This window comes from Euphorbia lathyris, chromosome 4, assembly GCF_963576675.1.
Source record: "Euphorbia lathyris chromosome 4, ddEupLath1.1, whole genome shotgun sequence".
Classification (NCBI taxonomy): Eukaryota; Viridiplantae; Streptophyta; class Magnoliopsida; order Malpighiales; family Euphorbiaceae; genus Euphorbia; species Euphorbia lathyris.
In genome coordinates, this window is record NC_088913.1 from 12,498,450 (window position 1) to 12,513,820 (window position 15,371).

General features: G+C 31.9%; 1 protein-coding gene and 2 long non-coding RNA genes across 3 annotated transcripts; 1 reads left to right on the plus strand and 2 right to left on the minus strand.

Annotated features, from left to right (window-relative positions):
• Positions 1-617: 617 nt before the first annotated feature.
• Positions 618-3,057, minus strand: LOC136226789 (uncharacterized). The gene is made up of 4 exons (XR_010687856.1): positions 2,628-3,057; positions 2,523-2,562; positions 2,293-2,352; positions 618-1,465 (listed from the first exon to the last, which is right to left on the minus strand). It is a non-coding gene; the product is annotated as an uncharacterized lncRNA (long non-coding RNA).
• An 8,030-nt stretch (positions 3,058-11,087) lies between these two features.
• On the minus strand, positions 11,088-11,753 carry LOC136226985 (LYR motif-containing protein At3g19508). The gene is made up of 2 exons (XM_066015702.1): positions 11,467-11,753; positions 11,088-11,360 (listed from the first exon to the last, which is right to left on the minus strand). The coding sequence occupies exons 1-2, from the start codon at positions 11,683-11,685 to the stop codon at positions 11,307-11,309; spliced, it is 273 nt and encodes a 90-aa protein (XP_065871774.1). The 5' UTR covers positions 11,686-11,753; the 3' UTR covers positions 11,088-11,306.
• Positions 11,754-12,913: 1,160 nt separating this feature from the next.
• On the plus strand, positions 12,914-15,067 carry LOC136225537 (uncharacterized). Its single transcript, XR_010687148.1, has 2 exons — positions 12,914-13,080; positions 14,114-15,067. It is a non-coding gene; the product is annotated as an uncharacterized lncRNA (long non-coding RNA).
• The last annotated feature ends 304 nt before the right edge of the window (positions 15,068-15,371 follow it).

The following is a 15,371-nucleotide window of genomic DNA, read 5'->3' on the forward strand; positions in this document are numbered from 1 at the left end:
TTTATCTAAAAATTAGTGAAACTACATAGCTTTTATTTGAAATTTACCCTTTATTTTATTTCTTTTTTCTTTTCGTTTGACTAGCATCATTTATATTCCTTTTGACTAGCATAAAAAGAGGAAACATAAAAAAATTCAAATTATTCTTACCATAAAATCATGTTTTTACCATGTTTGCTTTATTGATTATAAAATCAAATTTTCTTATCATCACTGCAAAAAAAGGTCTATTACGACGCAAAAATTTAAAGTTTAACGATGCTTTTCGGTGTCTCTAGATGCTTACACACGCTTTTTAAAGCGTCGTCATAAGCGTCACTAAATCGCGTGTCGTTAATTTTAACGACGCATAAAAGCTTGTGTGGATAAATTCAATCCGACGACATACCATATATAAGCGCCGTCATGCTTCCAACACTTGCATTTTTAGTGTCGTGATTTTTTATATATTATTTATTTTCCATTTCAGAAATTTCCACTACGTTCTGAAAAAGCGCCGCAAAGTGACCGACACATCATTTTTGTTATGTTGTTAAATACCACGACACTTTCATTTAAAAGCATCTTCAAAATAAAGATATTTAATTAAAAATATGTCTACATTTGGCTAATAAAAATCCATTAAATATGTTTTTTTATAACAAAAGCAAATTTCATTACAAAAAACAAACTCCAAGTGTAGTACATGCTTGAATAGAAATGGGTACAGATTCAAATAAAATTTACGGAAATGAGAGGGCCAAGCTCCCCTGGGCCAATTCATGTGCAGCCATGTTCTGCAGTCTGCTTTCATATTCGAAGATTACTGTTTCAAATTTTGCGGTTTCCTTCCGTATTGCTTGGGCGATCACATCAGTGTAGCTGAGGTCAGAAGCACGGCTGATGTCCTCAACTTACAGTCAGTTTCAACAATTAACTGTCGGAACCCGCATTCACTCCAGAAAATTAGGCCATTCAGGATAGATAGTACTTCAGCTTGTAGAGGAGACCAGAAGAAACCAAGTGGGCAGCCACCGCTCTTGAGAACTTTACCCAGATTGTCCCGAAAATGAAGCCCGCAGCACTGCATCCTCCGGTTGGTGGGTGAGCAGAGCATCACAATTTAACTTATAGTAATCTGCTGGTGGCGGTTTCCAGTGCTTAGTGGAAGTGCCCTGTGTTTGAGTCATCCCACTTCTGCGTTTTGAGGCAAAGGAAACAGCATTCTGGGCTCCTTGGATTAGATCGACCATATCCACTGCACCCTGCCCATGAGAACTTATTTCGAGATATAGACCCTTCATTGCTAGCTTCCTTTCCGATCTTAAGAAGAAAAAGAAAAGGGCATTACGAGGGGTGGACTTAGGCGATCAGGTAGCAATACAACATCGGCAACTCTGAAACTCATACGGTCAATCAACTCCTCTGGCTTTCTTTTAAAACAGAAAGAAGTGAGATCCTAAAGTACTGAGATTGATTGGCAAACCTGTTGGTGGAAAATAAACATTGATCAATTACACTAACAACTCATAAGCTAAAACAAAGCATTTATGTAAACAACGAATGAACTTTAAGAAAAGATTCAAAATTTTCAAATAAGTCTTTGTATTCACCATGTAATGTCAATTTTATGTTATATAATGTAGAGAATCAAGTTAGTAGTTTCGTAAGAAAATCAAGTACAAATCATATCAATTCCAAATAAATAGGATACATAGATTTATATCTAAGCCGATGTTGATGTTTGCTTTTTGAAATAGTCACTACATATTTTTAAATACTTAAAAGCATAACTAAAGTTGCCAAAGAAGTTGATTCCAAGTTTCAAATTCCTAGTATGGTTGAAATTAACTGAAGAATTTGATCTACACCCAAGATTAGCCTCTCATTACATTCTGCAATTAAGTTCTAAAATCAATTCTTCAATTTTGAAAATAAAAACCTAACTCTCAAGGGATATATGCTATCCTGGCTTACAATAGTGAAAATCCAAGTTAAAATTAGCACTAAACCAAGAGTAATCTAAGCCTATACAAGTATGTAATACACATAAAAAGGGTTGAATTTTGCTGGTTTTAGTCATTATATCCAGCTCATACTTCCAAGTTTCACCCTGAGAAGAACATATACAGAGTCATGAAGTTGCTATCCCTCAAGGCTAAAGTAAAAGCAGAAAAAACAAAATGAGTTGGGAGAAATGGTTAGCTATATGGCAACCCGAAAGATACAAAACAAAGCAACAATAACTATACAAACGCATTAAGTTTGAAAACTCATTCGTTAATATATCAGAGGTTAAGTGAGAATAAATACCAAATCAAGTTCAGAATCTTCAGCCATTTTGATTGCCTGGCCTTTGGGTACTACTCCAACCTACAGAAATCCATCTAATCAAATTACCAAATTAATCAAACACACAACGAAGGCAACCACTACTAAACACAAGAACTACTCCAATTTTTATTTCTTTTTAATTTATAAGATAAAATATCAAAAAAAAATAAATATCCAAGACAGGATACCCAGAACCACCACTTACTAACCATATTTTGCTGCTGGTCAATGAGCCTCACAGTAGAGAACCTACAATACAAAACAATTCAGAAAATCCCAATTTCACACAAATAAGCAACTCTATAGATAATCACCTAATGGATAGATCAAGAGCCTGGTCGTCTTCAGAATCGCTCTTCCTAGACCGCGCGAATCGTCTGAATCGGAAGGACGGGCCCACCGTAACGAGCAGTGACTAGGGAACTTGAGAAGGCATGGGAGAGAGAAACTAAAGAGTGAGGTTTGGAGAGAATTAAGGTATGCAATCGGAGTCCGAAGAGGTTGGACTCGAAAGAGGAGAAAGAAACTGGTTTAGTGGTGGCCGGAGTCACCAAAGGATTGAACGGGAAACAGGTAGTGGCGGAGCCGGTAATCGAAGCCATGGGATGGAGTTGAGCGGAAACGGTGGCAGTTTGGCTGATAACTTGGTTTTTCTTTTTTGTATGAAAAATTTCGTACCTGGGTTGAATAGTGAGAGAGGGAGACATGAGAGAGTGGGTCTGTGGAGGCAGGAGGGTTTATGGGTTCGTGAAGCCTAAATCTGTTAGATCAAAATAAGAAAGGGGGAAACTTTCATTTAATTCCCGCTCAATGCTGTATTTTTTATTTTATTTTACTAATCCATTATAAGTTAAATTTATCTTAAATCCCAAAAATTAAAAACATCGGAGCTAAGTGATTATAAATTACAACACAAATGAAAAAGCATTGTTAAATTATTAGATAGAGTGATAAAAAAATAAAAAATATTCAAATGAAAAAATATCGGAATATTTTTTACGACGTAAATTCTAAACCGTTTTTAACTTTAAAAAAATGCCAAAGTTTTTTATAAAAGCGTAGTTAATTTTTTCAAAATGCCATCAGCATAGTAAAAGCTGACATAAATACATAAGTGTCGCTAAATTGAAAAATATGCAGACACATGTCAAATTGCGTCGTTAAAAAAGTGTCGTAATAGGTCATTTTTTTTGTAGTGCATATTAGTTTTTCTTAACATAAATTCAAATTTTTCTTACCATATTTACTTTCTCTTACCATAAAATCAAAATTTTCTTAAATTAAAGAAAAAAAAATCATATTTTCTTACCTCTTTTTTACCTATAAATATAAATTTTTCATAAACTAACATACCTCTTCTTCTACTCTATTCTATTCTCTTCTCTTATCTTCTATTCTATTCTATTCTCTAAGACAATCACATCCATCTTCATTCTATTCTATTTTATGAGAAAAAACTTCTGTTCTTAAACTATTCTATTTAGTGAGAAAAAATCTTAGTAATATGGAGGGTGTTAGAAATTCTACGCATGATTTTCTATCTGTCATTTTTTTATCATTTGCTTCAACTTTCTCGTTGCTTGGACTCATGGTATGGTATAGACAATAATACTTATTTCTATTTTTATTTTGCTTTTTTTCTTGTTTTTTTTAAATCACTTATTTTCAATTTGTTATGATTTTTTGAAGTTATTTTCGCCAAAATACGATCGTCGGGACTCTGTTTTTGAGGAACAGAGTCGGGCGGCTCTGTTCTTCAATAATAAAGCCGTCAGATTATGTTCGTCATTAAGATTGATTGATTCAGTTGGTATAAGAATTTGCTTTGTATTCTAAAATTGGCTTTAGCTTGGAAGTTAGACCCCCCCATCTCCCCCTTTATTTTCTCCCATAAATTCTTATAATTTTCATGTTTTGCAGTTGGAAGTTCGAACACCATCTCTCTATTTATTTTCTCTCATAATTTCTTTCTTATTTATTTTCTCGCATAAATTCTTATAATTTGTTTTCCTTGATTTTTTTCATATTTATTTTCTCCCAAAATTATTCCTATTTTTTCCGTATTTTCTTTAAATCAAAATTATAAATTTAATTATATATTCAATAAGAAGAATAATCCTTTTTTTTCCAATCATTATTATATCCAATAATCCTTTAATGTGATCATTTAATGTAATTAATAATCATAATAAATGACTTATCTTGTAAATTGTATTTTTCTCTCACTTTGTAATTACTCCTTCTTCTTCATATTAGTATTCATCTCCAAACCATATTTAAATTTAAGAAAAAAAAAAGAAATTGGATATAACAATGATTGGAAAAAAATAAAGGATTATTCTTTTTATTGAATATATAATTAAATTTATAATTTTGATTTAAAGAAATTACGGAAAAAAATAGGAACAATTTATGGGAGAAAATAAATGTGGAAAAAATCAAGGAAAACAAATTATAAGAATTTATAGGAGAAAATAAATGGGAAAGAAATTGAGAGAAAATAAATGGAGAGATGGGGTTCGCACTTCCACCGCAAAACATGAAAATTTATAAGAATTTATGGGAGAAAATTAATGGGGAGATGGGGTTCTAACTTCCAAGCTAAAGTCAATTTTAGAATGCAAAGCAATTCCTTATACCAACTGAACCAATCAATCTTAATGAAGAATAGAATCTGACGGTTTTATTATTGAAGAACAGAGTCCCGATGATCCTATTTTGGCGAAAATAACTTCAAAAAAATCATGACAAATTGAAAATAAGTGATTTAAAAAAAACAAGAAAAAAAAGCAAAATAAAAATAGAAATAAGGCATAGAAATAAGTGTTATTGTCTATACCAGATCATGAGTCCAAACAACGAGAAAGCTGAAGCAAATGATAAGAAAATGACTGATAGAAAATCATGTGTAGAATTTTTAACACCCTCTATATTACTAAGATTTTTTTCTCACAAAATAGAATAGTTTAAGAACAGAAGCTTTATCTCACAAAATATAATAGAATGAAGATGGATGCAATTGTTTTAGAGAATAGAATAAAGAAAGAAGATGTGTGTTAGTTTAGGAAAAATGTATATTTATAGGTAATAAAGAGGTAAGAAAATTTGTTTTTTTTTCTTTTTTCTTTAATTTAAGAAAAAAATTGATTTTATGATAAGAAAAGCAAATATGGTAAGAAAACTTTGAATTTATGGTAAGAAACAGTAATATGATAAGAAAATTTGATTTTATAATTAGTAAAGCAAATATGGTAAAAAAAATGATTTTATGGTAAGAATAATTTGAATTTTTATGTTTCCTCCTTTTATGCTAGTCAAAAGGAATATAAACGAATTTATGTTGTCCTCTTTATGCTAGGCAAACGAAAAGGAAAATGAAATTAAATAAATGAATTTTGTTTAAATTAATCGCTTTTAACAATTGATTTTTTTTTAATACTCACTGCTGAGAAAGATTGAGTCAACTTTCCTATAGGGAGAAAAATTTCATTAATATTTGATCCAATTGTTGATTTACTATTTATAATAATGTTAGGAGTTATTCTTAATTAGCAATTTTAGTAATATTTTTTAGGGATAATGTATAAAAATACCTCTAACATTTACAGTCAGGAGTAATTTTACCCCTAATGTCTAAAATAGTGCAATTTTACCTCTAACGTTGACAAGCTGGGTCAATTTCAGACATTATTGTTAAACACAAATATTTTTGTTCCTTATTCTGCACCAATTGTGTATCAGTTCGTTTTTTTAAATCCTTTTTTCTATGATTTAATAATAGAACTGGAGATTAATGCTTATTAATTCGGAGAAATATTTTGATTTTTTTATCCAACTCGAACTCCGAAATGATATAATGTTGTAGTAAGTTCTCATTACTTTGTTCTGTCTCGAGCCTCAGTTCTGCCCCATAGCCACATGAGCCTCAGTTCTCATTACGTGGTACACTTTTCCCTTATTCTAGATTGATTTACCATTATTTTTTAGGTTTTCAATATGGTTTTAACCTTATTGCTTGTAGCTAAGTTTCCTGTTGCCAATTTGCATCAAATCTCCCAGCAAAATCCAATGATCCCTCTGATTCATGAATGCCTTAATGCCATCACATAGCAACATTCCAAATGGTTATATGGTGCAGAGGATTTGGGGTACTCCATAGTTTTAAACTTCATTTGATTGCTTATTATTCTTTAAGGCCATTTTTATCTTCGGAAACATATTGTTACCTGATGCTTAGCTGTTATTTAATTATATTTAGGGTTTCCTTCTCTTATAGAGCTTTGCTGAAGGGACTTGCTTGAAGAAATATGAGTAAATGAGAAGTGGCGATGTTAGTTGCCACTTTCTTACTGATTCTCACTTGCTCTTGTATCTATTTTGTGCTTTCCTTACGAACCCACAGTGGCAACTTCAGGTGGATACATCAGCTTATGCTCATGGACTATGGAGGGAGAATCCTTTGTTCATGGGTGTTTTGCCTTCAAAAGATAGGCTTCTAGAGAAGTATATATTTGTGCTCTATAGTGTTCCTTCCATTCTTCACCCAGGAGCATGTGTACCAACTATTGGAAATCAAACTCTTCCAATCTTTACTTTATACTGGGATAAGAAACTGCAGTTTTCCCTTCAGGTATGTAATTTGGTATGCTAACTGGTAATTTGGTATTCTAACTGAGGCTTAATCTTATTTCCTTCTATAAGGCCATTATTGAGTTCTGGCATGTGTACATAAGTGTCACAGTTTAACTATGTATCCTTTGCTAAAAAATGAAAAATTGAGATGGATGTTAGAATGTCTATGAGCATTGTCAGTTTGTCTTGGGTTGCCTTAACCATTATATATAGTAGATTAATGCTGATATGATATCTAACTTGTATTCCATCATTTATGTCATATTTTTAACTCAGAGGTAGGATAATAACCAAATGGCAGGACATCATTCAAGAGCAATAGGATTATATAATATGCAGTGGTATATTTGTAATTATACAATGTAGAGTTTGGTTTCTATTACTATATATATATATATATATACATATTATCATGAATAGAATCTTCATTTTCCCTCCATCTAATATCAATAAATTTAGTAGAAATGCATTCATAAATTGGATTTTTACTTAAATGAATCTTTTCTCGTTTATTTTCAGGGGATCACAGCATTCTGGGATTCCATCTCGGTATTGTGTCACAGGATCGAGGTGTGATTCATATCCTAATGTCCTTTCTCCAGTGACTAATGCAATATCTACCAAAAGCATATTTAATATTCTCTATAGTCCAAGGTATTCGCGGTGTCACACTATTGTTGCTATTAGTCTTTGATTCAGTCATTCTTCGCTTTTGATTCCCTGTTTTCCAATGCTCTTAGATTCTTGAACATGGAAATTTTAACCAGATCAACATAAAGATAACTTATCACTGCATCCATTTAGACTTTTTTGTCATTCTCATAATTTTGATAAAAAACTGAAAATTCTATCTCCAAAATCACAAACTCGAACAACAATAATTGATTCGTGACAATCCGAGAACCCCGAAAATGGATAATTACGAGTCGGAAACATTAAAATTTACATTTTTTTATCAAAGAAATCATGAAAATAATGTATATATATTTTTTGTGACGATTTTACATTTTTTATCACAAAAAAATTGACGATTTTTCATTTTTTCTTAATGCCTAGGCAGATGAATCTCCCGTCATATGGTCAGGTGGGATGAATCTCCCATAAAGCATGCAGATTCTCTCAAAAAAATCAATTTTGATTTTTTTTTTAAAAAGAGCAAAATTGTCTAAATTTGGAAGCAGTAAATAGCAACATCTATTATTTACCAATTTCAATTGCTCTAAATTTCTTTATTTGAACGTAATTTCTCTATGAAGTTAATGTATTAGTTCGGTTGTAATTATTGTTTTCCTTTTCAATTCACCATTTGTATAAAAAATATTATTAAAAGGCAATAAAAAGATATTTTGGTTGATTTTTTATTTTTTAGTGTCAAAATTGTGATAGCTAGCTATGTTTTTTTAGTGGAGCTAGAAACCAAAGAAGGATTTTCAATTCAATCAATTGAATCTCTCGTCAATCATTTCGATTTTTAGAAGTCAAATCTTAGGGCCAAACATTAACCAAAATATTAAAAATCATTTGGAAATTTTGCTTTCCCAGCACACTCGCATCAAATCCACACACGTCAAGGTTGAATACGATATTTCAAAAATATCACTAACAATTTTTGACACGCCCAGTTGGATCCAAACACTTCACAATACTAATTTTTTTATCATTCTCCTTTCACTATCACCAAAAATTGCTAGTCTATCACTAACATTTTTGGCACGTCTAGTGAGACCATTTCAATATCTAAAGGTGGACTCAAAGTAATAAAATCATGACGAGAACAAATTACCAAGATGCGTAAGATGCAACAATGACAGTGCATACCTAGCTATATTCTAACACGAAAGAAAATCTGTTATCCCGAACTCTATATCTCCTTCCATGTCCTTCTCACAAAGTGGTCTTCACTTAATCAAAATAAGGACCACACAAGAAAAAAAATGGGATTAAACCTTAGTTTGGGGTAATTTTTATAAAAAATTACCTCATAAGACCTGATTGGGAAATTTTTCCTTGAAAGGGGCTGTTTCCCAACCAGGGTTAAACACTTTATTTTTTTATATGTTTTTTAACTCATTACGACGCAGGTGGCGCCGTAATGAGTTAGTGGCATGAATCCCATTTGGGATTCCTGCCAAACAAATGGGGGCAGTGGCTTCACGCCACTGCCCCCTAATAATTACATATAAAAATAAATAAATATAAAAATAAAATTTATAAAATGAATTAATTTATTATTTTATAAAAATAAATTATATATAATATATACAGATATTGTTGTATTTATATAATTTTCAATCAAGATCAATTTTAATCACGTATTACCGAAAATTTGAAAAGACTCGTTTAACTGTTATTTAGCTACATTGAACCTTCTAAATTAGTTTGTTAATAAATTGAAACAGTTTCATATAATTTTTTGTAACTATATTAATAACACAGTAAAATATTTTAGACAGTTTCGAAAAAAAACCTGCTACGTATAAATTAATCACAATTTTTTTTAAATTGTCTAAAATATTTTACTGTGTTATTACTACATTAAATATATTTTTTGTAAGTAATACACTAACTAGTTAATCTTAACGTTTCAAGCGAAGTGCAGATTTAGCCCTAACGTATGAAATTGTGCAAATTTAACACTAACGTTTCCAAACAAGATCAATTTTAACCATACGCTACAAAAAATTTGAAAATATTTGGTTGACTGTTATTTAGTCACATCGGACATTCTAAACGAGTTTGTCAATAAATTGAAGCAATTTCATATATTTTTTTGTAAATATATTAGTAGGAATAAGATGCAAAAATACTCCCAATATTTACATATAGGAGCAATTTTTTTGTCGAACTTGTACAAAATATAGTATATTTTTTTAATTTTTTTCACGTTTAATGATATGTTTGTGATCTGCTACTAATGAGTGATAAAATGACGCAAATGTGAAGTATAGATGACAAGATTCATGGCCGAGAAGATAATTTTATAAATTATTTATTAAATGGCCCAACTTGTCAACGTTAGGAGTAAATTGCTCTTGACTGCCAATGTTAGGGTAAAATTGCACAATTTTAGACGTTAGGGGTAAAACTGCACCTGGTTTTAAACGTTAGGGGTATTTTTGTATCTTATTACATATTAATAATACAGTAAAATATTTTAGACAGTTTCAAAAAACTAAACCTGTTACATATAAATTAATCACAATTTTTTTTTGAACTGTCTAAAATATTTTACTGTCTTATTAATATACTAAATAACAATTAAACAAATTGTTTCAAATTTTCGATAATGCACTGTTAAAATTGATGTTGATTGAAAATTATACAAATACAACGATATCAATATAATTTATATATAATTTTCTTTTTTTTTTTTGGTAAGAAGGGAAGAAAAAAAACAAACAAACAAAAACCTAACCCGAGATCAGTCTAGGAAGACTGACCCCAATCCTATCCTCAAGAAGAGAAGGTAACAGAAAAGAAGGAGGAACGGAAAGGGTAGAAACAATATATAATTTTCTTTTTATAAAATAATAAATTAATTTATTTTTATATTTAGTTTATAAATTTTATTTTTATTTTTATAAAATAATAAATTAATTTTTTTTATAATTGTTTGTTTCGCAGGAATGCCAAGGGATTCCTGCCACTAACCCATTACGGCACCACCTGCGCCGTAATGGGTTAAAAAACATAAAAAAAAAAAAATTAATATATTTAACCTGGTTGGGAAACAGTCCTTTCCAGTAAAAAATTTCCAACCAGGTTTATGGGGTAATTTTTTATAAAAATTGCTCCAACTAAGGTTTAATCCAAAAAAAATGACATTTTTTTTAAGAGACGGACGGAGAAGGAGACAGAAGATTCGCTACAGCAGATTTGTTTCCTTCTAACACTAATGTTTTGCAGGTGAACACGAGGATTTCACATATACATTAATGAGAAAATAACTAATAAGATAGGAAAATATATAACACCTTGAAATAAATCTTCAATTTAATGCAGATTAGCCCATACATCCAGAAAAAGGATTTCAAGTTTCAACAAAAACCTTATTTGAATTCATGCTAGAATTCTATCACATAAATCGAAATAATAGCAACTAGTTGAACCTCCTGCTTGTTTAAAGCCCAAATTGCAGCATCAAGAACAAACACCAAGACAAAACTTGATTAAATCTTAATCAAATACAACATTTACTCAACTAGAATGATCAATTACGCAAAACACATCACAAAACAGAAATTCATCAACATCTCAACATGTAATTATACTCCAAAACGAAGAAAATTAAGATCAGATGAAAGAAAGTGGTACCTACCCCCAATTGGGGCATTATAACAAACACCTCATCTGCAATTGCTTTAACTGCAGCAAACTTCTTTCAGCTTCTCAGCAGCCGATTCATCAACCGAATACTGCACAAAACAAATCGAACTCATAAGAATCAAAGCAGAAAATCAAATGCCAGCCCAATTTCATGACATAAACGAAAGAGGAATGAAAATTCTAATTGAAGGAGACCTTGTTGAGGACCCAAAGGGAATGATTATAAGCCCGGAGAAAGAGCTCATTCAGGGCATTGGCGTCATCGGAATCTACTTCTCTATAATTAACGAAGTTCTCTCGCACGTATTTGGCGTAGTAAGGTCTTGTGTCCTGCGGCAGCCGTCTCACTAGCCGAAGAACCTCGCCGTACACTTTCAATGCTTTCCGCATCCCCTCCTTTTGAGCGCCAAACATTTGGTTCACTCCGTCTTTTTTACATACCTCTTATGGACATGGGCCATAACGTATTGTCCGCCGGCCGCACATTGGCGAATACAGAATCGGTTCGTTTGGGTAATTTTTACACACTTGCATACGTTAAAAAAATTTATTAAATAGAACTCGTTTATTTTTTTTTTTCATATATATACATATTATCATTTTAGTGGTCCAAAATCAATTTTTACGTACCATTGTAAATCTTTTTAAAATTAAGCTAGATTTTGGACTATAAAAATTAAAATTGAGTCGTTTTAAATAAATTTAGAGAAATTTATCTCCTATTATATATTAAACAAGTCGGATTTCATAATTAAATACAAACTCAATAATTTATCTCCCACATCCCACATGGACGTTACCTCAGTAGATTGTTCCTCATTGTCTGAGGCACATGAGGGGCCAGCTTGCTCAGAAGGACAAGACTCAGCAAACTCATCAGCCATGAAGCATATGTTTGCTGACTCAGTGGCACCGCTTTCTTTTCATGCCTTGATCTAACCATAGTTTCTATGGCGGTGATCGCGTTTTCGCGTTGATGAAATAAGGATTTTCCTTTATTAGTGTGTTCCTTATGCTCTCGTGTTTTGACATCAGACGCATTTGGTCCTTCATCTTCATGTTATCACTAGATCCGGACGAACCTACATATCACGTTACTTCTTCAACGATTTCAACTTCAAGGTATGTATTATATCTTTTTTACTCTCTTGCTGGTGCTGACTTTGCATGTTTTTTCTTATCCGCCTCTTTTAAAAAATCTGTTTCGAATTTTTTTCTTTTCATTTTTTATTTTTCTCTTAATCACGACAGCTCTATTGTTGTCCAGGAGATACAGAGGTTTTTCTTATCAGCCTCTTTTTTTCGTGGAATTAGAGGGTTTTCTTATTCTGAACGGTTCACCTTCTGTTTGCGCCTTTTATCGACTTTGCCTTGACGGGATACGGAGTTATAGTAAACTTATTTGATAAACTTGTTTGAGAGTTCTATGTGACAATCAAATAATGGTCAAATTAGTCTGATCAAAATTTTGATTGGATAGGAGTAAAATTCAACTTGGTTGGAAATAGTAGAGGATAAAATTTTAGTATTTCATACACAAGGGTAAATCTATACTTTTCCAATAGGGGCAAAATTGGAACTTATCCAACTATATTAAGACGTTTATAAGATCTCACCTAACCTAATATTATTTCACTCCGCATTTGGTTTCCACCCCCAAAAGTCCCAAATTCGAAACAACCGATCGGCGGAGTCTGGCTGCTCATCTCTCTGACCCTCAATCGGCAACGGCTGTGCAGTACTCCGTTAAAGGTTCAACAACGATACACAATGTCAGTCCCTTGTGCATAGTCGGTTTCATCACATAAGGTACGTAAAACTCCAACCCTAGCCCTAATTCTAGTTTCATTTTCTCAAAGCTTTGATCTAATGTCACTCACTCCGTCACTCGAGCTATCAACTTTGGCTCATGAATCCATCTCATATTTTGTTCTTTTCCTTTCATTTTTGGGAATATGTAAATACGTGAGTGATGACTGACAAGTGCAGCTCTTCAATTTTGGAGGAATATTTGTAACTTTTTCTTAATTAAATCTTTAAATCTTGATAAATGATGTCTGCTTATGTAATTTTGTGATGATTGAGCTAGAGCAATAGATCTGTAATTGAATTGAATTTGAATGCTGTAAATGGAATTGAAATATGGAACTTTGTAACAAAAGATTAGTTGACATTCATAAACTCATAGAAAAATGAGAATTACAGAGAGAAAGAAGAGAGAATGGATTAGTTAATGAACAGAGCCCGATGGCATGGGTAGTCCTCGTCGTGAGTTGATCTGGTAGTAGCAACTAAATGAACAGATCCAGTTATTTTGAATAGAAGAAAGAATAGAGGAACTATCCGTTGCAATTTGTATTTCATAATGATCAAGATACGGTTTAGAAGTTTATATAATCTAATTCCTAGCTCTAGAATCTTTTGTAATCAGCTGCCATGTCAACTAGGATTAGTTACAATCTGTTTGAAGTTTTCGCCATCTGAACTGCCTTCTCTTCTATTGTGTTATTTAATTGAATTGAATTGGAATGCTGTAAATGTAATTGAAATTTGGAACTTTGTAACAAAAGATTAATTGACATATTTCGCACTTTATGCCTCTGTTCCTCTTTGAATTTCATTCCTCCATTTCCATTGCTTTGTTAACTGGTTATTTCAAATTGTGTGCTTTTCAACTGGGAAGAAGTAATTTAGCCCACTTCTTGTTGGCTTCAGGCCATTATCTTAAATAATATTTTATGGATTTCATTACTTACCATATGTTCTGATACTAATGGCATTGAAGTGTATTTTTTTATTCTCTTTTTTCCGGCTAACATTGGTGGGGGATTTTCTTTTGCAGAAATTATGGATATAGACTTCCCAGTACCTAAAAATCAGTGGTGTTTTGAATGTGTTGATAGGATCAGCAAGTTCCCTAATGAAATTCTCGGTAAAATACTTTCCTATCAGCCAAATCTGTGAAAATGACATTTTCTTGGTGCTAAAGTTTCAAACTAGTGTAGAGCTCTAATTGAAACTCAGTTACTTTACTCCCAAATCGAATATGTGATTAAATATGATCATATGCTCATATTCTCATTAAATGTGATTAAACTGAATTACTCTCATTAACCACATTTAATGAGAATATGAACATATAATCATATTTAATAACATATTCGATTTTGGGAGTCTAGTAATTCAGTTTCAATTACAGCTCCATTGTGCCAGATTCTTTCTTCTTCACTCCTTACCTACACTAGTTTGAAACTTTAGCACCAAAAAATGTCTTTTTCCCTGATTTGGCAGATGAATTGAAGACTCTGATTGCTCATATAAGAATTAATAAAGACGGGAATGATGCTATTGGGACTTGGAAGAATCGTGGGACATGGTTTTCCTCTTGAGAAACTTACTTCAAAGAGATTTAACTATTTCAATTGGCACCAACCAGAATCTTTGAGTTTGAGCATGCATCTTCAGACAATTGAAAATTTTGAATTTGTGGGTTTACCGGAGGAGCGACACATTGTGGAGTATTTGCTAGAGAGTGCTAAAGTATTGGAGAAAATGATAATTCATAGTGTAAATTAAAAAATGGCTGTGAAAGGGGATAAGATGTCTACACTATTGAGCTTCAGAAGTAGTGGCCATAGTGAAGTTATTTTCACAGATTGATTGAAGTTGTGTGCGAAGATTTACATATTTTGGTAAAGCTGCTACCTTATGAAGAAGTGATGTGGTATGTTTAGCAGATCTAATTATGTATCAGAAATTGAGATCAATTTTGATAAAGCTGCTGCCTTGTGAACAAGTGATTTGCATATACTGACCGATACTCTTTTATTCATTGAAATCTAATTAATGTTCAGATACCTTACTTTCTAGTTCAAACTGTGTTTTTGAGGGATAAATGTGTCAAACTGAAAGATTAAGGGCTCAATTAAAAAAAAAATTGAAATGCTCATGAGCCTCAAAAAGCTTTTACCCTATAATTAATGGGTTAGTAGAACTTATTTTCATTTAAATGACTTATTTAAATTTACTTAAAGGGACTAAGTGATACAAAGTGAGTAATTGATTCTCTAAATTTGTTTAAAGTAATACAAAGTTAAATT

Bases quoted from the DNA above. Each gene is read 5' to 3' on its own strand.
- LOC136226985 (XM_066015702.1), bottom strand. From the start codon at position 11,685: ATGTTTGGCGCTCAAAAGGAGGGGATGCGGAAAGCATTGAAAGTGTAC. The intron at 11,361-11,466 runs GTCTCCTTCAAT...TGTTTTGTGCAG, and splicing joins CCCTTTGGGTCCTCAACAAG to TATTCGGTTGATGAATCGGC.